Here is a 23397-nt window from a genome sequence, read left to right as displayed (position 1 = left end):
CAAAACCACTGGTGATTGCTGAAAGATATAGGTTCCACAAAAGAGATAAAAAAGAAGACGAACAGTTGTAGAATTTGTAGCAACTTTGAAAAAGGCTAGCAGAACACTGTGAATTTAAGGAGATGTTAAATGATGCCCTGTGTGACAGGTTAGTGTGTGACTTGCACAGTGAAGCTATATGGAAGCGCCTATTGACAGAGGCTCAGCTTACCTTACAGAAGGCCGTTGATATTGCAATCTCCATGGAACTGGCTATAAAGGAGGTGCAATACATTGGTGCATCCCCTAGGGTGCATAAGGTGTCACAAGAACCTACCCACAAAACTGTGCAGAGTCAGGAATGTTACCACTGTGGTAAGCCGGGTCACCATGCATCAGAATGCTGGTGTAAGGACCTGGTGTGTCGACACTGTGGCAAAAAGGGACACAATGAGTGTGCCTGTAAACAAAAGAAAAAGAGGCCTGCTGTCTGGCAGACCAAAAAGGAAAATCCGCATACCCTAGAACAGACCCCAGATGATCAAGGTGAACCTCGTCAGAAGAAGAAGTGTCACTGCACGTTTTGTCTTTGGCAGTGGACTCACATGACTACTGGGTAACCCCGTTGTTGGATGGCAAACCTGTACGCATGGAGCTGGACACCGGTGCCGCTGTCTTGCTGGTCTCCGAAACTGTGTTTAAAGAAAAGCTACATCTTCCACTTAATGGAATGAAAACTGTTCTGAAGACGTACATGGGAGGAGCTGTGCCCATGTTGGGCACTACTGATGTTAAGGTGGAGCTCAATGAACAGGCTGCTAAATTGCCACTGTTTGTGGTGAAAGGCAGTTACCCAGCCTTAATGGGTAGATCTTGGCTGAGGAAGATTCAGCTGAACGGGGCAGACGTGCACCGAATGACTAAAGACGAAACTGGTCTGACCGCTGTACTAAGGAAACATGCTGCTATTTTTGGAGAGGATCTGGAAAGTATGAAGGGAATCACTGTGACATTGAAAGTTAAACCTAGCAGTCAATCAAAATATCTGAAAACTAGAACTGTGCCATATGCCCTCAGGCCAGAGGTTGAAGTGGACCTGGAGTGCCTGGTCACAAATGGAGTTCTAATACCAGTTACCCATAGCCCATGGGAAACTCCAGTCATTCCAATAGTGAAGAAAGATGGCTCCCTCCGGATTTGTGGAGATTTTAAAGTCACGGTCAATCCGGTGTTGTGTGCAGAGCAACACCTGCACCCCCTCATCGATGACCTCTTCGCAAGCCTGGCTGGGGGACAAAAGTTCAGTAAGATTGATCTGAGTCAAGCATATTTACAGATGCATGTTGATGAAAAGTCCCAAGAGCAGTTGACTATTGTGACATATAAAGGGCTTTATCGATACTGTCACCTACTCTTCGGAATAACATCTGCTCCCGCCTTGTTCCAGAGGGCTATGGACCAGATCTTGTGTGGCTTGCCAGGAGTCCAGTGCTATCTGGACAACATCCTCGTCACTGGAAGGAATGAGGAGGATCACCTAAAGAATTTAGAGGCTACCCTACAAAGACTGAAAGAGTATGGCTTACGAGTCCACAAAGACAAGTGTGAATTCTTCCAGCCCTCTGCTGAATATTTGGGACACATCATTGATACTATGGGTCTTCGTAAGGCCCTTCCAAAAGTTAAGGCTATTGTGGAGGCTCCACCTCCTCAAAATGTTAGCCAGCTTTGCTCATTTCTAGGACCATTGAATTATTATGGAAAGTTCATCTTTCAGTTAGCCACACTGTTAAAACCACTTCATGAACTCCTGGAAGTGGACTGAAGCCTGTGATGTTGCATTTAACAAAGCTAAGGGTGCACTGCTAAACTTGGGAGTTCTGACGCACTTTGATCCATCCTTACCTCTACAGTTGGCCTGCAATGCCTCCCCTTATGGAGTGGGAGCAGTCGTGTCACACATTATGCCTTTGGGAGAAGAGTGACCTATTGTTTTTGCTTCATGCACCGTAGGCAAAGCAGAAACTAACTATGCCCAAATTGAATGTGAGGCATTGGGTATAGTTTTCAGACTTTGGAAGTTTCATCAGTACCTGTTCGGATGGAAGTTTAGAACTTCTCACAGACCGTCGACCTATGACTTCAATTTTTGGACCACACACAGACATTCCCCCATTAGCAGCTAGTTGTATGCAACGATGGGCATTGTTGCTTTCCGCACACACAAATGAAATTCAGTATTGGAAATCCACTCTGCATGGCAATGCAGATGGTTTCTGAAGGCTGCCTTTGCCAGTCAAACGTTGAGATATTGCCCAGAAGGAAAATTTTTACTTTGAACAGGTAGAGAATACACCCATCACCCCAACTCAGGTAAAGAAGGCAATTCGCGTTGACCCAGTATTGTCCCAAGTTACGGACCTGGTGATGCATGGAACATTTTGAAGAACCTCTCTGGTCTCACCCAACCTTGTTACCTACATGTCCAAGAGAATGGAGTTATTGGTCCATTCTGGTTGTTTGTTGTGGGGAAGACATGTCATTATCCCACCACCACTGAGATCACAGATGTTAGAACAGCTACATTCCGGTCACCGTGGAATAGTGCACATGAAGGAAATTGCATGAAGCCATTTTTGGTGGCCGGGATTGGACAGTGCTATCAAAGAGAAGGCAAGAGCTCGTATGTCATGTCAGGGTGTGAGGAATGCACCCCAGTGGGCACCCCTAAATCCTGAAAACCCGTGGCAGCGTACTCACGTTGACGTTGCTGGCCCACTAGAAGGAAGCCTGTTCTTGGTGATGGTAGATGCCCATTCTAAATGGCCAGAAGTCTCTATAATGCAGTCCACTACTGCAGAGAGTACTATCCAAAAACTATGGGGACTCTTTAGTCATATCGGTCTACCAGAACAACTTGTGCGCGACAACGGACCGCAGTTCGTCTCTCAGGAGTTTGGAAATTTTATGAAGGCAAATGGGATACACCACATCACTTCAGCACCAAATCATCCATCCACCAATGGATTAGCTGAAAGATTTGTGAAGACAATGAAAGAAGTTTTGAAATCGGCAAGGGGACAATTATCCATTCAAAAGCGTCTGGACACCTTCTTACTATCCTACAGAAACAGACCTCATGTTACGACCAAGGCATCCCCAGCCTTTCTAATGATGGGACGACCGCTGCGCACTTGCTTTGATCTGCTGAAACCTTCTGAACCCTGATAAATTGTGCAATGTCAGCAACAACATCAAGTCATCAGGCGTGCACCCAGAGCAAAAGACTGAACCTTTAGCCCTGAACAGCCAGTTTTGTCTTGGAATTATGCTTCTTGAGCTAAATGGGTCCCTGCCACTGTCATCGCTCAAACAAGTCCTGTTTCCTACATTGTCCGGACTGCCGAGGATCTCACGTGGCTGCAACATATAGATCAACTGTTGCCAGGTCATACTAGTCCCCAGGACACATCTTCAGTTGAGTTGCCTGACTTCACCACTTCCGGTGAGACACCGAATCAACAATCACCTGTTCCTGACTTTCCCCCTCCATTACTGCCTGCGGCAGAGATACACCCCTTCCCTGAATGAGCTGATACCACATGCTCACATGTTCACACTACGAACCCTAAGCCCATTGTCAGGCTTGCACCCAAGATACTTTCAGGTGCACCAACACCAGAAGTCCACCGTAATCCACCTAGAGACAGAAGGTCTCCTCAACGGCTGGATCTTTAGCTTGGGCGAGCCTACGGTTATGGGGCAAAATAATCCCCAGGGTTTAGTGTTTGTTTAATTTAGGGAATGTTCTCATTAAGGGGGGAGAAATATGTTGTGTATTTGGTTGTCATAGTAATAGAATCTTGTTGTTGCTATAGCAACTGAGTTAGATTATTAGGGGGTAGCCCAGCCGGTTTTGGCTGGTTGTTGGTTAGTTCAGTGTGTGGCAATAAATTGCTACTTTTTAAGGTCTACAGCTCTCTGCATCTCAAGTGATTTCTTCCTAAAACTGCTGCCCCCCCCCCAGGATACAACATTCTAAACTGAGGCACTGGAGATGGATATATTCCGCTTTTGTTCCTCCTCACAGGAATTCTGCTGTTCCTATTCCTGCTTCCTCTATCAGATGAAGCTCCTCCCAACTCCTAGTGTTTCATTACTGGTTCTTTTTCATCTTTTGGAATAGTTTATGCTTCCTGCCTCCCAGCTGAAGGAAGGGGTCAGGAAGTGGCAACAAGAGGAGGCCGTGCCCATACCAAAAGGAGAAGGGGGATCCCAGAAGAGGAGAGGTGTGACTCATTCTAGGCAAGACTTCCAACCCACCTCAACTTCCTGGTGACTAGAAACCCTCAGGTCTCCCACGGCAGCCCCCACACTTCCTAACAGCTCCCACTTAGTCTGTAGAAACTAACCAGTACTTCAAGGTGTAAGTGTTAAATGAGTGTTCAGTAAATACATCCTACGTACCAACCACAATGCCTGTTCTTGCTTCCAGTGGTGTGAGTGACAGCAGGCCAATAACTCCAGCACTAAAGCCAACACTCCAAACCATTTTAAAATGTACTCCAACCTCCGCATGTCAAAACGAACAAAGGAAACAGTTTTGACAAGTATTCTGGACCAAGTTTTAAGCAATCAGTATCAGGTTAGGACAGGAATAACTCAATATCCTGTGGAGGAAAACAGCTGACATGAGAGTAGTTTCAGCTTTCCCTCTTTTAATCATGCTTTCTAATGTACTGCCAATTCACTCCTGTTCTGCTCTCGATAAGGCTGCACTGTACAGTTACGGGAACTGACTTTTCAAAATGCACAGCTTAGACAGTCTCCCATCTTTTCCTGCAGATTATTTCTACAATCAAATTGCATTTTATCATGCAAACCTCACTTGGAGATGAAATTTTAATAGTGTTCCAAAGATCTAATTGCTATTTATGCCTATATATGGTGTTTAGTATGGATGAAAGCTTGTTACAATATTCAGAGTTAAAACCAAGATCATAATTCTTTGCACTTATTTATTTGGTGGTGTTTCAAACTGCTGCATCAATGTTTATTAATTTATGGTTAATTTGCTTCAGACAATGAGATACTAAGTGCAAACAGTCAAGTGTATTATTAATTATTACTATTATTTTTATTGCAGTAGCATTCACCTGAAGATTAGAAGACCCACTGCATAAACACACAAAAGGACAGAGTCCTTGCTCCAAAGAGCTTACAAATCTAATTTGAAACAAGATGCAATGAATATAATAAAGAGGACGGTGAAGGTAGGGAAAGGGGAGGGAAGAGGAGGATAGGAATAAGATCATGCGGTCTATATAGATAAGCTATAATAAGCAAATAATTTTTTTAAATGGACAATATCTGGTTGCAAAAATATTTCTGCCCGCCCTCCTCCCTGCGGAAAATTTTAGCTGAAAATGGAAAATTTCAGTTTCATCTACATTTTTCATAGATTTTTTTGTGAAAAATCAAACCCCAAAAGCTTTTGATTAGGAAATGTCACTGTGGTGCCTCATAGGAATTGTAGTTCATGTGCTTCATGCCCCATCCTTTTCTGTGGGTTTGTCTCTCAAAGCAGACTACATCTCCCATGATGCACCGCCCACTCCTCTCTTGATGAGCACTATGGTGCATCATTGTAGTTCCTGGGTGCAGTGCATAAAGGGAGATGTAGTCCAGCAGAGGGAATGGAGGCCATAGGAGACAATGGGGCCCATGAACTGAGCCATGAACTACAACTTCCATGAGGCACCATAGCAGCATTGCTGAATTGAAATTTTACAGTTTTTGAGTATTGGCTTTTCAATGAAAAGTCCAAATTTTCCATGAAAAGCAGACACTTTTAATGAAAAATGTTATTTAAATGAAAACCCAATTTTCCATAGAAAACCAGTTTTCAACCTGCTCTAAAGTAAACAAATAAACGTTATAAGCTATCCAGACTTCTGTACAAAACAGCTGCTTTCTTGCAGGCATCCCAGCAGAAATGAGTCTTTATGTCAATTAAGTTACACCAGAGACAAATTTGGCTTCGAGTATTTAACATTAATGCCTTAGCTAAAGGACAACACCTTAAAGCACAATCTCTACTTTCAAACGGTACTAGGAATTTATAATTGGACATGCCCATATTGCTCAGCTGTAGAATCTATATCCTTCCAATCCAAGCTAAGAAATATAACCTCGTCATGCATTGATGTCCCTAAGAAGTTCAGCCAGATCCAGTACACTTGAAAAAAGCACTGTCAGAAGCATTGTCTATTTAATTGGGCAGCTGGTGCTATGCATACAGTATTAGTAAGAGAAAATTATATTTTATTGTTGCTTGAAGAATAATCAGTGTAATGAGTTCTTTCCTGGTAGGACTGCCATTAGGAAAAGACAGGAAGGAACATCTTGAAAAGAGGTGCTTACAACACCCTGTCAACCTTAAGATAATAAAAAAGCACATTCCTTCCGTGTTTATTTGACTTGGTCTTCATATCGTTAAACAACTGCAAGTGTCACATAGAGGATTTCTAAACACAGACAAATGAATTGTTAGTGCCCTTTGAACAAATTACTGAATAATAGCAGTTCCTGAAAAATATTGAGCCTTCAAACCCAGGCCATTGTTTAAAAAAGCTGCATCATCCATAGACAAGACTAGTCATCTCAGATTTGTAAAGGTATTGAGGCGTTACTCCATTCAGTATTGCAAGTTACTAAGACTGAACCGTCTAAGTCCCCTTTTCAAAAGTGACTTGGACACTTAGACTCCAAAGTCTCACTGAGGGACTGCACTTCTGGTTGGCCCCTGAGTAGGGAGCATGGGATAGGGTGAAGCTTTATTGTGCTCTGCCTGTCCCTGGCACTCTCTCTTAACTACTTGGTACAAATTTCTTTTCATGTTTCATGGATATCTTAGACTGGAATAATCACAACAAAGAGTGTTCACGTTACCTACTTTAGTAATAATACGATCAACATTAAGAAGCTTAAATAAATTATTAAATTACATGAAGGTACAGACTGGAGAGTCATTTGGGGGATAATTTCAAACCCAGCTTTTAGTTTTTTCACAGTATCTTTAAATCCTCTGTTTATCCAGCCACTGTTTCCTTCAGTTCTGTTCAGCAATATGTGTCCAGTGGGCCAAATTCTGCTCTCAGTTACCTGTGCAAATCATCTGAAGTCAATAGGGATGTATAGGTCTACAGTGAGAGGAGACTATGACAACATCATATGTTTATTAGCCCTTGTGTGAAGTATTGTAGCTCTGCTTCTGTTTTTTTCCCCCTACATCCCTAAGACTACATTGTTGTGTCCCACTGCCAAGTCCGGGGAGAGGAACATAGAGCCCAGGAAATGATCTGTTTGCTACAAATGCATTAGGGGTCTGTGGGGTCTTAGTGGATGTAGGAGATGCAGCCATCACACCCACAGATATCAGGGGAGCTATGGGAATAGAGAGCTCCAACCCTGTGGAGGTGCGGCCCCTCAGCCAATGCCAGACAGCACCATAATCTCCCATTGGCTGTGCAGCTCTCTCAGGAATTGTCATTGGCCAGACAGCATTCCTGTGAGGAAGTTCACTTGAGAATTTTTAAAGTTAATGACATTTTGGGGTGTGGTGATTATATACAAAACTTGCCCTTTTGATGGCTAGCCACATGTTTAGGGACCACTTTAAGTTGTTTCAGATTTTTTTCCCGTTTTGCCCCTGATGTCAAGTTGTGGTGTTATCCTGAGGGCTAATATAATAACATTAAAATGACCACTAATTAATTATTAATACTATTACTATTTATTAAGCCTCAACAATGTATTGCTTAAGACAAATAAAGACATTCCGTGTCCTGGGGAGAAAGTGTAACTAGATAATATTAACAAAACGTACAGCTTCTCAGAGATGATCCCAGTCAGTGTACTCTAACCACAGAGTGACGTTTAACGTTCACCTCTCTTTATTGCTCTTAGACATAGCATGGTCTAGTGGTAAAGCTCAGAACCCAGAGACCTAGGTTCTGTACCCAGCTCTGACAATGACTTCAGTGTCATCTTGGGGTAGTCACTTAATCACTTCATGTGATTCCCCAGATATAAAATGGAAATAATTACAAATTGGCTAAGGAGGTGGTGTTCAAGTTTGGCTCAGGTTCAAAGTCAAATCAGGGCTAGAGTTCAGCTTTGGCTTTGATGGCACCAAAAATCATACAAACTGTCCTTGTTGTATTTGGCCCCACATGGCAAAATTATGACAAATGAGCTACCATATCAGGATGGAATTTCATGAGATGAGCCACTCTCACAAGATTTTGACCCCATCACAACTAGAGTTGGGAAATAGGTTGTCACAGGGTGGGATTACTTTTTAAGGAAGGTGGGTTTGGCTTTATCTTTGATTAATTAACTGCCTTCCAAGTGATAGGTTTGATGTCGTTTATTGATACTTGCATAACCATTGCATCACAAAGGCACTGACAACAGGTACAAAATTCACTACAACTGGACAGGAGAGAAAGGAACCTTAGCCCAGATGTTTACAGATTAACTGAAAATATAAAGCTAAAAACCAAAACATTCTGAACTGCAAAGACAACCACAACAAATAACAGAATCTGCACATTTGCTGCCAATGCTACCCTGTATTGTGTTATCAAATGGAGAGATGGCCCTTTAAGGAATCTGGGCTTAGTACTACTTGTGACTAATTGCCACTAATTGCCTGTCAGGTGAAGGGACTGAGGTCAAGGATCAGGTGACAGTGTTCATGCCACTTGGTCCTTCGAAAAAAAGGCCAACAGGCAACATAAGTAGGAGAAGTCACCTATAGGGTGCAGAAAAACTCCTGCCGAGGACCCAGAGTGAGGGAAGGATCTGCATACGGTTGCTCCAGGTTATGCAGAAGACTGACTGGAGATGTGTGGGCAAAGACAGAAGCCCTATGAGGAAGAGATTTTAGGAGGGGCCAGGAAGCAGGAGCTGGCTAATCTGTTTTGATTTGTGATGGACTTTTTTGGTTTTGAAAAATAAACCCATCCCTGGAGGAAGGGACTGAAACTCTGCTGCTGTTGGGAGAGTTATTTGATTCGTAACTCAGTGAAGACTCGAAGAAGAGCTCTGTGTGGCTTGAAAGTGTGTCTCTCTCACCAACAGAAGTTGGTTCAATAAAAGATATTACCTCAACTGTGACAGTCTTTACCCCTATATTCACCCCTTTTACAGGACTATGATAAATTTTGAACAAAGTATGTCCTTGTGAGGTATCATTTGAAAACTCATAATTTGCTGATCGTTATTGTCCTGGTAAAATGTGTTGCATGTAAAGTGATAGGATTCCTCTGTATGGCATTGCTAGATATGTTCCAAGTCTGGGGGGAAGCAGCCACAAATAAGTTCCCCAGAAACAAAAGACTAACAAACGCCTCAGCCACGTGGCAGCAAAATCAAATGCACTATCACCTGGTTAAGTGGCCATTCTTTGACAGGAAAGAGGATGTGGGTGAAAACATACATCTTGACAAAGAAACAGTTGGGGGTTCCCATCTAAACAGACTTTCTGTCTCCTGAACCTCAGCTGGAGATTATTCTCAAAGAAGAGAAAGAGCTATAAAGAGGAGAAAGGAAAGGACCCAAAGTAATCCTCCATTTCTCTCTACCCACAGCACCCACAACACCTGAAGAACAAAGGAAACAGCTTTGGCCTGGGGGAGGGATCTTGACTGAAAGGAATTCAGCCAGTAAGACTGCTGAAACATGTGGTGAGAGAGACCTTTGCTTTGAATTCACTTAGTTTGTTAAATTAGGTATTAATTGTGTTTTACTTTTATTTTCTTGTAACCAATTCTGACTTTTATGCATCATTATTTGAAGTCACTTAAAAATCTCTTTTGTAGTGAATAAATTTGTTTTATTGTTTTATCTGTGAGTTTGGATTGAAGTGTTTGGGAAACTCCATTTGGAATAACAGGATTTGTTCATATCATTTTCTTTTAATAAAATGACGGGCTTTAATGAGCTTGTAATTATTCAGGAGAGCGCTAGGTTGTACAAGACATACATTTCTGCGGGGGCAAGTCTGGGACTGGGAATTTGCTGGTGTTACTCTGCAGTGTAATTCATGAGTGGCTGGTTACAGTACTCATACAATATAATAGGGTTTAACTTACATGCTGGAGGCTGTGTGAGGAGATCAAGAGTGGTAACTCTTACAGCAAAGCAGTGTAAAAAGCACCTCAGGTTGGAGAACTGAGGGGACATGGCTGTTCAACAGTCAGATTGTACCCTGGGTAACATCAAACAACACAAGGTGAATGAGTGTGACAACAGTGTAATTATTTACCGTACTCTCGTGGTCTCTGCCACTTTACTAGCATCTATGATTGTTTATACACATTAAATACAATGACAGAATTAATTGTGATTTCAGTTAGACAGAGAAGCACACGGATTGGGTGCCTTAGGCTAGCATCTTGGCTGGCAGATACAACGTAATGTAAAATACTTTGTCTATATTGTCCAATACGTGTTTCTTGCAATAAAATGATCTAATTTGTAGACATTTCACATAGCAGTTTCTGTGGCACTTTGATTTTTTATTTTCTTTGCTTGCCTGCCATTTTGTGTTTGGCCACGAGGCCTGGCTCAGCCAGCAACTCTGCTTGCTGGGCTGGGCTCTTCCACTTTTACCAGGAGTTGTGGCCCATTCAGCCAAAGGTTGGGTCTAAGTGGGATGGAGAGAACAGGGAATTAACAGAAACTGAACTGGACACCACTGCAGGAGAAATGATGGACACCTCTGTTCTGTTGCAAGGCTATATCTGCCTTTCTACATGCATTAATGGCAGCATTCATAAGAATCTGGAAAATTCTTCCACAAGCCTGCAAAAATCTGACCCCATTAGTAAACAGTACAACAAAAAGCTATGTACCGGATGTGGAAGCCCCCTCAAACACAGATTCTTCCTCCTCCTGAACCTGCTCAGTTGCTGCTTCTGATTCTTGGGACCCAGTAAAGAGATCCTGACAGCATTTTAGGATTACCCTAATCCTACTCCTCAGTCTTGTGGCCTGCCCAGTTGATGAAGTTGTTTTCATTCTCTTTGTCCCTTACCACTCCACTTCAGGGAGGCTCTATGTTACCCAGTTTCATATCAGGATGCATGGAAAAGCAAGGTGGGTGGATTTGGTCCAATTTCTCAGAGAGTGACATTCTGCCTGGAGCTGGATTTACTGTTATTGCTTCGGGATTTGTTATACTAGACTTTATGATCTTTGCTTTCCAAGATATTGCTTGCTACTTCAAGTGATGTCTATTCTGAATAGGCACTTGGACACACATTTGGAGACAAAAAGTGCTCTGAATGACCAAGTTCAGCTGGTCCTCCATCTTCTCATCTTCCCAGATGGCCACCAGTGCCCACACAATCACCTCAGGCCAGCTGGCAGCACACCCATAGGAAGCCCAGCCTGAGACATGCTATCCATATAAGCAAGACAAACTTGAAGTCATTTCTGAAAAAAACGATTGCTGGATAGCATGCTGCTGCGCTCTATGGTGTGTGGATTTGTACAGATAAGTGGCTTTGTCAGCTTGACCCCCATGCAGTGCAGTGGTGTATACGTAAAGCTTATAGCACATCTAAATAGCGACCAGTACACTCTGTGGAATTGTAATGGGAACACTATAGGCATATTTGGAGCTGTTATGTCAGCGATCCCATTAGCACTGGTGCTGCACCAATGGAGAATGCATGGTGGAGGATCACACAGTGGTTAGCCTTACTGGAAGCAAGTCTTTTTCCAAATGAGCATCTGTGTCTCACCGAAATCACTTTCCCCTGTGGGTGTGATGGGTGTGCAGGCATGCTACTGGAACCAAACAGTGGTTAGAAAGCCAAATTTCTCTCCCGTTGACAAGGCTATAAATTACTCATAATTACCCATATCACTCATTCTGTCAGAAATCAGTGCATGATTCTAGGCCTCTAGAAAGGTTTTAGTCCTACCACTGATACTGCCCCTCAGTTTGTTATACTACTTATTACTTTTAAACAGGTCAGCTTGACAATTAACTGACAAACCACCAAAACTGTCTGCCAGATGGTGGCCAATGATTAATTTGTCTTAACTTCAGCCAAAAAGGAAGAAAATGTGATGGGTGGAGCAGTAAAGACAAGCACAATCAACATCCGACCAAATAGGTTTCCTGTCACCTTGGGAACTAAATTGATTGGCACTGCAGTTTCCTGTGTACAAGCTAAAACCAGTAGCAACTACAGTAACAAGAATAAACGCAAGATAAGAGATCTAGCAATACAGTAAAAGTATGTTAAAAATTCCTGGCTAAGAAAGTGTAAAAAGGAAAATACAAATTCTAGCACAGGCATTTGTGTCTTGCAGCTAGACTAAACACTTACTTCTCTTCTTTCAAGAGAATCTGAAGTTGCAATCAGTGAAACTGTACTGAATATTTGGTGGGCTAATTTGCCTGGATTGTCTGGTCCCAGAAACAAATGTCACCAGCTACAAAAATTTCCTACTTTGCAGGAAAGATGGAGGAAATCTGGGATAGTACCACCTGCCTAAGGAACACCAGAGTTAGGGAGGGGAAGTGAACCATCTATTCTAGCTGAGTTTGGACCAATCTGGCAAGAAGCATTCAAGACAAAGGGAGAAAGTCCATGAGGCACTCAGGTGTTGGATGTGGTCTAAAGACCTAGATGATGATAGGTAGATGTCATCGCAAACAATGGATCCACCCCTCATGGAATAGTCCATAGAATGCAGCCATCAGCCATCCATATAGATGAAGCCATCAGGGTTCTATAATAACTATTCTAAAAATCTATATAATTTAAATACTATGAAAAGGGGCAGGAGGATATAAATATCTAGACAAATAGATTACTCTTCCAAAACAAAAAAAAAAATCCTTCCCCACTTCCATGAAATCTTTTGTTCTTCACTAAGGATTTCCTCCCAAGGAATTTCCAATCATCTAGATCTTCTCTCTTCCATTTCAGAATCTTATATAAAGAACTGACCTAAATCAACTATCCAACAGACCTTCCAGTTATTTACATCTCTCAATACTGTTTCAGATCACTTCAACCACAGTGAAAACACTCCACATATGCTGGATGCCTCTACTGAAATAATCAGCAGAGAAACAGTAAAAATTGACATTTAAATGGTCATCCTTAGGTTGGCATCTGAGTTGATGTCCCATTGAGATAAATGGGGCAGTTCAGACTCATTCAAATTCTTGTCCTTTCCATAAAGTCCAAGTAAACAGGCTTTGCAAAAGGGTTTGGAGTGGACAGAATTTTCTCTTCAGCCTGAGGCCAAAGGTTAGGGGATCCGCACAGCTCTTCCTTGGCCAGACTGAAGGCCCTGTACTCAGCTAGAGCACGATCCAAAGTCCACTGAAAGTCATGGGAGTCTTTCCAATGGTCTTTAGATTATTATTCTTATTTTAATTCTTGCAATACTCCTGTGAGGTAGGTATGCCTACAGATAGGAACATGGAAACAGAGCGTTTATGTGGCTTGTCTAAGTCTATGCAGTGAATCAATAGCAGAGATGGGATTGGAAATCAGGATTTTCTGGCTCCCATCTCAAACTCAGTTTACTAGTCCTTGCTGCTTCTCTAATTTCTTTTGACAGGGCAAGGTGTCATTTCTATATCTCTTCAAACATGTTCTCCAGCTAATTCTTTTGGGTTGCCATATAGTTCTGCTTTTACATCGACATTTTCCTGGAAACAATCCCTGACAGTTAAATTAAGAATGCCAAAAGCATATTCATCTCAACACAATAGAGTAAATTTATCCTCCAAATCTATGCAAAGCAAGTATATTTTGGCCAGGAAATTCAAGGCCCCTTCCTGTAAATATATTAAGTTCTCATACATATGTCAGAAACTACAAACATTGGCATGTTTACAATATTCCAACTGCAAGGTACTACCCACAAAGTATTGCTTTACGTGATTACTCACAATAGAATATTTCATTTAATGGCAGAAAATCTCAGCAACATCTTTAGTCATAATGAGATTATGTAATAGAATAATTATATCTACAGCACCAACTAAGTTCTAATTCAAAAATCAGAACAGGACGAGAGAGAATTGCTGGATAACACTTCTTGTTTTATTAAACGGAGATTTTCTCAAATAGTGATACTTTCTTATTTGACTTTTATTATATTAATGTAGTAAACAAGAGCATCAATTTTTTTGCCCTCCCTTAAGTGTTTCTAACTACTGGGTCACAATAGTTATTAGTTAATATATAAGGTCAATTTGATATACAGTATCACTAATGTATTGTTTCCTTTGAAAGGAGATTGTTCCTCAAGTTCCAGAATACCTGCCAGGACTATATGTAAAACAAGCACCAGGTTGTACAACTAATGCTTATCTCCCACAAGATGGCTGCCAAGGGAGAGATAATGAATAAGGGTGGTCAGATACTGTAATTTCATTTTTGTACCTATGTAAAATAACTGAAAAGGAGCAGATCTGTCAAAATTAACACAGGGATTGCCATAGCAGATCAGACGAGTGGTCCATCTAGTCCAGTAGCCTCTCTCTGACTGCAATAAGTACCAGATATTTCAGAGGGAAGGTGCAAAAAACCCCCCTGCAGTGGGCAGTTATGGAATAACTTGCCCCCCAGGGAAAATTTTTTACTAACCCCACCAGTTTATGCTCTAAATCACGAAGGCTGTAACACCTAGCCCTAATGGAGCTCCCCTGGGCTGGACACTCACCAGAGTGCTGTGTCTGGGACTCACACACTGGGCCCATAAGCATTTAGTCTGAGTAGGCTGCTGTCCTGTCTCTCCCCTTGGCCTCTCTGGCACATTTCCTATGCACAAGAACACTGTCTGTTACCTCTTCATAGAAATGGGGCCCTGTGGCCTGAGGTCCCTAGTACCAGTGCTGATCCTCCCAGACTTCCCAATGACTTAAGCACACCCTTTACCAGAGTCCCAATCTTGTGGGAACTCTAGGTTTACAGTTCTCTTTTCAGGGACACATATTAGTGAAGCAAATGGACACAGAGGCTGTATAGAGGTTTGTAAACTTAATCACTCTTTACTTTAGCTAGCACAAAAATATACAGATCTAGATAAAACAATAAAAAACACCTACGCCTAGTGCCTTGCCTCAGTTTCCTCACCATTCTTGAGCTTTCTTTGGGCTGATTGGAACTATAGTAAAAACAGAATTATCAGACACATAGATGAACATGATTTGCTGGGAAAGAGTCAGCACAGCTTTTGTAAAGGGAAATCATGCTTCACCAATCCACTAGAATTCTTTGAGGGGGGTCCACAAACTTGTGGGCAAGGGTGATCTAGTGGATATAGTGTACTTGGACTTTCAGAAAGCCCTTGACAAGGTTCCTCACCAAAGGCTCTTAAGCAAAGTAAGTAGTCATGGGATAATAGGGAAGGTCCGCTCATGGATCAGTAACCGGTTAAAAGTCAGGGGAAAAAAGGGTAGGAATAAATTATCAGTTTTCACAATGGAGAGAGGTAAATAGTGGTGTCCCCCAGGGATCTGTACTGGGACCAGTGCTGTTCAACATATTCATAAAATTATCTCCAAAAAGGGATAAACAGTGATGTGGCAAAATTTGCAGACAATATAAAATTACTCAAGATAATTAAGTCCAAAAAAGACTGTAGAGAGTTACAAAGAGATCTCACACAACTTGGGTCACTGGACCAAAAAACAGCAGATGAAATTCAGTGTTGATAAATGCAAAGTAATGCACATGGGAAAACACAATCCCAACTATACATACAAAATGATGGAGTCTAAATTAGCTGTTACCATTGTAGTCTGGTAACAGCTAATTTAGACTCCTCATGGATAGTTCTCTGAAAACATGTACGCAGCGGCAGCAGCAGTAAAGAAAGCTAACAGAATGTTAGGAACCATTAGGAAAGGGATAGATAAAAAGACAGAAAATATCATAATGCCACTATGTGAATTCACGGTATGCCCATATCTTGAATACTGCATGCAGTGTTCTTCACCAAATCTCAAAAAAGATATTTTAGAATTGGAAAAAGTACAGAGAATGGCAACAAAAATTATTAGGGGTATGGAACAGCTTCCATATAAGGGGGGATTAGAAAGACTGGGACTGATCAGCTTGGAAAAGAGACGATGGGGGGAGGCAGGGGAGGGTGTGATATGATAGAGGTCTATAAAATCATAAATGCTATGGAGAAAGTGAATAAGGAACTGTTATTTACCTCTTCACATAATGCACAAACAAGTAGTCACCCAATGAAATTAATAGGCAGCAGGCTTAAAACAAACAAAAGGAAGCACATCTATACACCACTCACAGTCAATCTGTGGAATTCACTGCCAGGGATGTCATGAAGATGAAAACTATAAATGGGTTCAAAAAAAGAATTAGATAAGTTCATGGAGCTAGGTCCATCAATGGCTATTAGACAAGATGGTTAGGGATGCACCTCATGCTTTGCGAGTCACTGGCTGCCAGAAGCTGGGAGTGGACAAAAGGGGATGCCCTGTTCTGTTCATTCCCTCTGAAGCACCTGGCATTAACTGCTGTCAGAAGATAGGATAATGGGCTAGGTGGATCATTGGTATGACCCAGTATGGCTGGTCTAATAATAGATGGATAAAGGAGTAATTCCACTAGTAAATCATATGCATGATTTGCTGGTGTAGTAACTTATCTCCTTTGCTCCTTTTGTAATGGACACCCAGCACTTTTGTGTTTAACTTGTTAATAGCTCTAATAGGGTTTTCAGTGCTTTACTGAATGCACAAATGCATGCAAGTGCGGTGAAGTGTACACTGTGGAGCATCTGCTCATTTGCTGACTCCTGGGCAGAGCTGTACAAAGGAGGATCTCGCTGCAGCAATGGAAAGAGCCATTGTGCATGGTTCTGGAAAAACATCTAGTTTGTGACTAGGACGTGAAAAGAAGAAGTGTTTTACTAGTCAGACTACAATTTAAAATGCCAAATCACTATCCATCAGATTCTGATTTTGGTTACAGTGTGTAAATCAGATTAACTCTGGACCAGTGCAGATCAAAATTAGGCTTGACCCTTTCATTGGAAAAATATTGGTTTGCAGGCCAACTCATAAGAGTTTAAATAGAAAAATAAATGATCATGCAGCATGCAAGATGACAGAAGAGAAAGTGTAAGCCCCCAGGAACTACTGCAGTGCCCCACAGGAGACATTTATTGGAGAACATTAGTTCTCCTGCTTGTTGGGTCAGTAATGGGACCAGGCATGCTGCCAATATAATAGGCCTTTGTCACTTAGGGAAACAGGGGAATGCCAGCAAACATCAATTTTCAACAACCCTCTGCTGAATAATTTACAAGATTCCAGAAGGCCTTGAAGAAGGCCCTTCACCTTCCTTGCCAAGAATCACTAAATAACCAGAATGAAAAAAGGGATCAAGAAACATAGCTTAGACATAGCCAGTCTATCATCTCTATGTCATTCATGTATATCTTTAACCACCAGCTCTTCCATGGGGCAAACATTTACCATCTGCCAAATATGGAAAGACCTTTTTTTATTAATACTGGAGAAGAGAATTCACCTATTGAGTTACAGTGCCTGTTATGGTCATGATAGCATTGCCATGCTGCCTTTCCTCAAAACCAGAACAAACGTTGAAATGGAATGCTTTAGCTAACATTCTGCTGAATGAGTGTTTCCAGATCCACTTCAGTGAAACAGGGAGCTGCTTAAAGGGACACTTGAAAACCTTCAGCTAAAAGTGATCCAGGACAAGAACCCAAAGCCAGGCAACTGAAAGGGCTGCAGAAAGAAACGTGCCCATCTTTCCAACGGAACCAATCTTTTCATCCTACTCAGGAATGAAACCCAAGATACATTGCAATCTTTTCTCCCTCCTCTAGATGTCACTCTCCCATCATCCAACAACTTGACTGACACTGAGTGATCACTGTAGCACAAGACCTGTAGTTCAGATGTAAGTAACTCTTATATCACACAAGTTTTGATTTTTCTTTAAAGTGAGCTCTGTTACAAAGGATTCCTAATAAACAAACAATGGTAGTTTCAGGATATATAGTTGGTAATGAAGGCTGAGGTTTGATGTGATTTTGATAAATTCTGTTAGCAGGAAATAAAGCCTTATTCTCCCCCCCAAAAATTAAAGTCATGCAAGTATTTTGTCTCTCTTCCCTATTTTACCACTACTGCTACAGATGGACCGATGATTTGGGATCACAATGGTATCAGGAAGACAATCATGCTTCTTCTCAACTGCCTTAATCATGGTATTACAGTCCCAGAGTATGTGTGGCATATATTTTATTAGAGACATTAAATACCTCTGATAAATGCAAATGTTAGCTGCATAGCCTATTGGGAAAACTCTTTATTATATAAAATGGTAAGCAAGATTCTTGCTGGAGAAAGAGGCAGTAAAAAATATGCAAAGAATCTACTGAATTATCCATAAACAAAATATATTTTAAGAAGCTGGACAAACCACAGAATTGTTTCAGTGATACATCAATAGTGGTAACTGTGAACAGTGTTTGCTTCTGTATCAAACATCTCCATCCTTGTTAAAAGAGGAGAGCTTAGAGAGCAAAATCCTGACCTGGCACAGCTCTGTAGTGCAGCTGGGACACCCAGTTAGGGCTGGGTAGGAAAAGGTTTTCCCATCAAGTGAGAATTTTTGAGATTTCTAAAATTTTGCCTGTCCCAGATCTTGACAAAAAGTCAAGAAACCAAAAATCCAACCAACCAACCAAATAAAGAAATAAAAGGTTCCAATCAATGGAAACTTTTCAATTTCAGAATGTTTCATTTTGATTTCAGTTGGGTTTTTTTCCCCCCTTTTTGGTCTAAATTTACTAAAAGTTTGAAACGAAAAGTCACTTTGACTCAAAAAACTGCATCTTTCTAGTTTGAAAATGTCACAATGTCCCATGTTACCAATTTCAAAGCTTTGCTCCCCGCCTTCTGAGTTGGGAGATCTGCCAAAACCAACCCTGTTTCATGAGGTATTTTGGTTTTGATGAATTGGCATTTTTTTGGCAAAACACAATTTATCGACAAATTCCCCAGCAGCTTTATATAGAGTGGTACATCTGTGTGAGTGGGGAACCCTGCAGGCAGAAGTCATAGTGCTTCTCTGCGATTGCCCAGCCTCTATCCCCTCCTCAAGAGGTGGAGTCACAGATTCCCCCCTGGCTGCCAAATATGGCAGTGAGGTCACCCATTTGATGAGTGATGTCAAGGGAGAGGGGGCAGAACAAGCTTTCCTGGCTGGATGATGTTGGTTAGTTATACTGCAGTCATGACTAATGAACCCAGACAGAGATTAGGGCCCTCTCGTACACCATGAAGACAGTACCTGCCCTAGAGAGTGCACAAACTGGGATTTGAATAATACGCAGCCAGTGAATCAACAGTCAAAAAAGAGGGAGAACAAGGTAATGGCAGAGAGCAGTGCAAGGCCAAACTAAAGAAAACCAAGGCACTAGGCATACCCTACATGGTGCTTCCATGTTGCAACCCCCATGCCATGGCACTGCCCCCGTGCCATGGTCTATTTGGGGTAGAGAGGTTTCAGAGTCGATGGGGCAGTTCTCTGAGCTTTTGTTTTAGCCAGTTTGGAGACCCAAAGGCATTAGTTGCCCTCTGACTCCAGTGCCCACTAAGGCTTTGCAGGATGCAAAGAAAAGGTTGGAATTATGACCTGAGAGTATGTCCACACTGCAATCAAACACCCGCAGCTTCCCTGTGTCAGCTGACTCGGACTACGGATAGGGTTGCCAGGTGTCCAGTTTTTGACTTGAGCGCCTGGTCGAAAAGGGATTCTGGCGGTTCTGGTCAGCACTACGGACTGGCCATTAAAATTCCGGTTGGCAATGCAGCGAGGTTAAGGCAGGCTCCCTGCCTACCCTGGATCTGTGTGGCTCCCAAAAGCGCTGGCATTTCCCTCCAGCTCCTAGGCAGAAGTATGGCCATGGGGGGCTCTGCGTGCTGCCCCTCCCATTGGCCAGGAACCACAACTAATGGGAGCTGCAAGGGCAGTGCCTGTGGACAGGGGCGGTGCACAGAACTGCCTGGCTGTCCCTCTGCCTAGGAGCCAGAGAGAAATGCCAGCTGCTCCCGGGAGCCACCGGAGGTAAGTGCCACCCGGTGCTTGCACCCTGAAACCCCTCCCATACTCCAACCCCATGCCCCAGCCCTAAGCCCCCTCCCACACCCAAACTCGCTCCCTGAGCCCGCATCCCCTCTCGCACTCTGAACTGCCCAGCCCAGAGCCCCCCTGCACCCTGAACCCCTCATTTCTGGCCCCACCCCAGAGCCCACACACCCAGCCAGAGCCCTCACTCCCTCCTGCACGCCAAACCCCTGCCTAGCCCAGTGAAAATGACCGAGGGAGAGAGGGTATTTCTGCAATCAGAAAGTTGGCAAACCTAGCTACGGGGCTGTTTAATTGGGATGTAGATGGTTTGGGCTTGGGCTTGACTCGGGCTCTGGAACCCTGTGATGGGGGAGGGTCATAGAGCCCAGGCTCCACCCCAATCTGAGCATCTACACCGTAATTAAACAGACTGCTAGTCCAAGCCTGAGTCACCAGACACGGGCCAGCTGCAGGTGTTCGATTTCAGAGTAGACATATCCTGAGGCAACTGAGGGTGGGATTTCTGTCTGGTGGGAAGTGTGATGGGGGAGGGATTAAACAGTTCATGTGACTGATGATCAAATGATGCATGACAGGGTGCAAGGGAAAAGAAGTGTTGCTGCTTTGGTCGATTATTACTTCGTGTTCTCCAACGTTCCTGTGTTTTAACATGTACGTCAAAGGCACTCACTGTATTGCATGGGCACCTTTTAGTGCTTCTCTGAAGGAGGAGGTGCACATCAAACTATGCTTCGAGATCTTAAAATGAGACAGTAAATATGGAGTGTGCCTGGGCATAATCCTACCTTTCTTGAAGGCCCACAGGTTTCATTTTGAAAGGCGATGGACTGGCAGAGAGTGGAGGTTTGATCTCAGGAACACATTGGCCTTGAGGGTCCACTATGACATTAACAGCTTTAGGAGCCTGTTCAGGTTGGACCATTCTGTTTGCTGTCTTGCACTCAGACCGAGTTGTCTGCAGGGGAATGGGTGAAAGGTGGATCTCCTGTTTTTTCTCCTTATCTTGTCGCAGTGAGAACTGAATTTTTTCCTTTAATCTGTACAGGACCTATAAAACAGAAAGGAAAGAGTATCAAATTTTATCCCAGCTACTGTGTAAACAAAGTCAGGGAAGAATTAAAAATGCCTTGGATTGATCTATATAGTATCAATGATTTCTAGAAGGATTCCACAACTCATTGGCTGAAGTGTTTCCAACAAAAAGGGTAAATATTTCTATTATATAAATCATGACTGGCACACAGGTAGGAGGTTTTAAAAGTTCTCATTGCTAACTAATAATTATTTTTAATACAGTTACTTCAGTTGTATTATTAAAGAGATAAATAAAACGTAATGGGAGATAGTTGTCACAAAACCATTGTATAGAAAGAAATACTGGTAAACAAAGTAATTATAGAAAAGTTTCACAAAATATTAACACCAAAAATACAATAGTGCAACATATCATCTGATGCTTATGATACATCCAGACTCATCTCTCTCTAACTAATGTCCTAACTTTGTTTTAGAGTCTCAAAATACTTGTTGTTAACTCATTGCACAAAGAGCTGTTACCAGAATAAAATAATTTTACAAGGTCACCTTTGCAACACTGTTGTGCTATTATTTCAGCACTTCAGGTTTATAATACTTCAAAAAAATCACTCCAGGATTCATTTTGACTCTAAATGTTTCAAAAATATCACGTTTTTGTTTGTTTCCTTGGGGAAGGTAGACAGTAGATTTCTTATAGATTGAGACATTTTTAAAATCTTCTCTACCAAGAAATACACAATAAATTAAATCCTTAATAAAACCCAACAGATGCACAATAGGTTCAACTGATTGTGGACTGGTGCCATTTCAAAATTTAAAACTTGTGTTTTTACAATAGCCAAAACATTAACATCTAAAAACTCCATCTAACCTGGATTCCACTATCCACTCATTGCCCGCTAAACTTGGGTATCAGCTATCTGTAGTAACTACTTTTCATAATGTCATCAATTCTGGATTCAGCTCTGCTGAACCTCAGTGGAGTTCCATGTCAAAGATACACTGGCTTGGCAGTGACTGTGAAACTAACATGGGCCCCATTTTTGCCATTGCAAAGGACTCCGACACTATGTCTCTTTAGCAGCTATGGAGTTAATGCTTTTGGAAGAAGAAACAAGCTCTTCTGAGCTGTGCTTGTGTCACTTTAGATGATCCCTTCTAGCGTTTAAAAAAAAAATCTATGAAACTTACAATGAGGGAAGCACTATCATGTCTCTGTAACAACTAGGGCTATCAAGTGATTAAAAAAAATTAATTGCGATTAATCGTGCTGTTATACAATAGAATACCATTTATTTAAATATTTTTGGATGTTTTCTACATTTTCAAATATATTGATTTCAATTACAACATAGAATACAAAGTGTACAGTGCTCACTTTATATTTTTGATTACAAATATTTGCACTGTAAAAAAAACAAATAGTATTTTTCAATTCACCTCATACAAGTACTCTAGTGCAATCTCTTTATCATGAAAGTTGAACATACAGATGTAGAATTATGTACAAAAAACTGCATTCAAAAACAAAACAATGCAAAACTTTAGAACCTTCAAGTCCACTCAGTCCTATTTCTTGTTCAGCCAGTTGCTCAGACAAACAAGTTTGTTAAGATCTGCAGAAGATAATGCTGCCCGCTTCTTGTTTACAATGTCCCCTGAAAGTGAGAACAGGCGTTCACATGGCACTGTTGTAGCGGGCGTCGCAAGATATTTACATGCCAGATGCGCTAAAGAATCATATGTCCCATGCTTCAACCACCATTCCAGAGGACATGCGTCCATGCTGATGGCGTGTTCTGCTCAATAATCCAAAGCAGTGCTGACTGACGCATGTTCATTTTCATCATCTGAGTCAGATGCCACCACCAGACGGTTGATTTTCTTTTTCGGTGGTTTGGGTTCTGTAGTTTCCACATCGGAGTGTTGCTCTTTTCAGACTTCTGAAAGCATGCTCCACACCTCGTCCCTCTCAGAGTTTGGAAGGCACTTCAGAGTCTCAAACTTTGGGTTGAGTGCTGTAGCTACCTTTAGAAATCTCACATTTGTACCTTTTTTTGCATTTTGTCAAATCTGCAGTGAATGTGTTCTTAAAATGAACAACATGTGCTGGATCATGATCCAAGACTGCTATAACATGAAATATATGGCAGAATGCAGGTAAAACAGAGGT

At 42.0% G+C, this 23397-nt stretch overlaps 1 protein-coding gene across 7 annotated transcripts in view; it reads right to left on the bottom strand.

The window, feature by feature from the left end:
* The window catches only part of PTPRR (protein tyrosine phosphatase receptor type R), a 198774-nt gene that overhangs the window by 55080 nt on the left and 120297 nt on the right, over positions 1 to 23397 (bottom strand). For all 7 annotated transcript variants that reach the window (XR_012156754.1, XR_012156755.1, XM_073327782.2 and 4 more), the window contains one exon: positions 20972 to 21234. Coding sequence is in view for 5 of the 7 variants with exons in the window: in XM_073327782.2 (XP_073183883.1) it covers positions 20972 to 21234 (263 nt within the window). In the remaining 2 variants the exon portion in view is untranslated. The remainder of the gene's footprint in view (positions 1 to 20971; positions 21235 to 23397) is intronic.

The sequence above is a fragment of the Lepidochelys kempii genome, chromosome 1 (assembly GCF_965140285.1).
Source record: "Lepidochelys kempii isolate rLepKem1 chromosome 1, rLepKem1.hap1, whole genome shotgun sequence".
Classification (NCBI taxonomy): domain Eukaryota; kingdom Metazoa; phylum Chordata; order Testudines; family Cheloniidae; genus Lepidochelys; species Lepidochelys kempii.
Note: the sequence above shows the minus strand (reverse complement) of the source record. Positions and strands in the feature narration are given on the sequence as shown.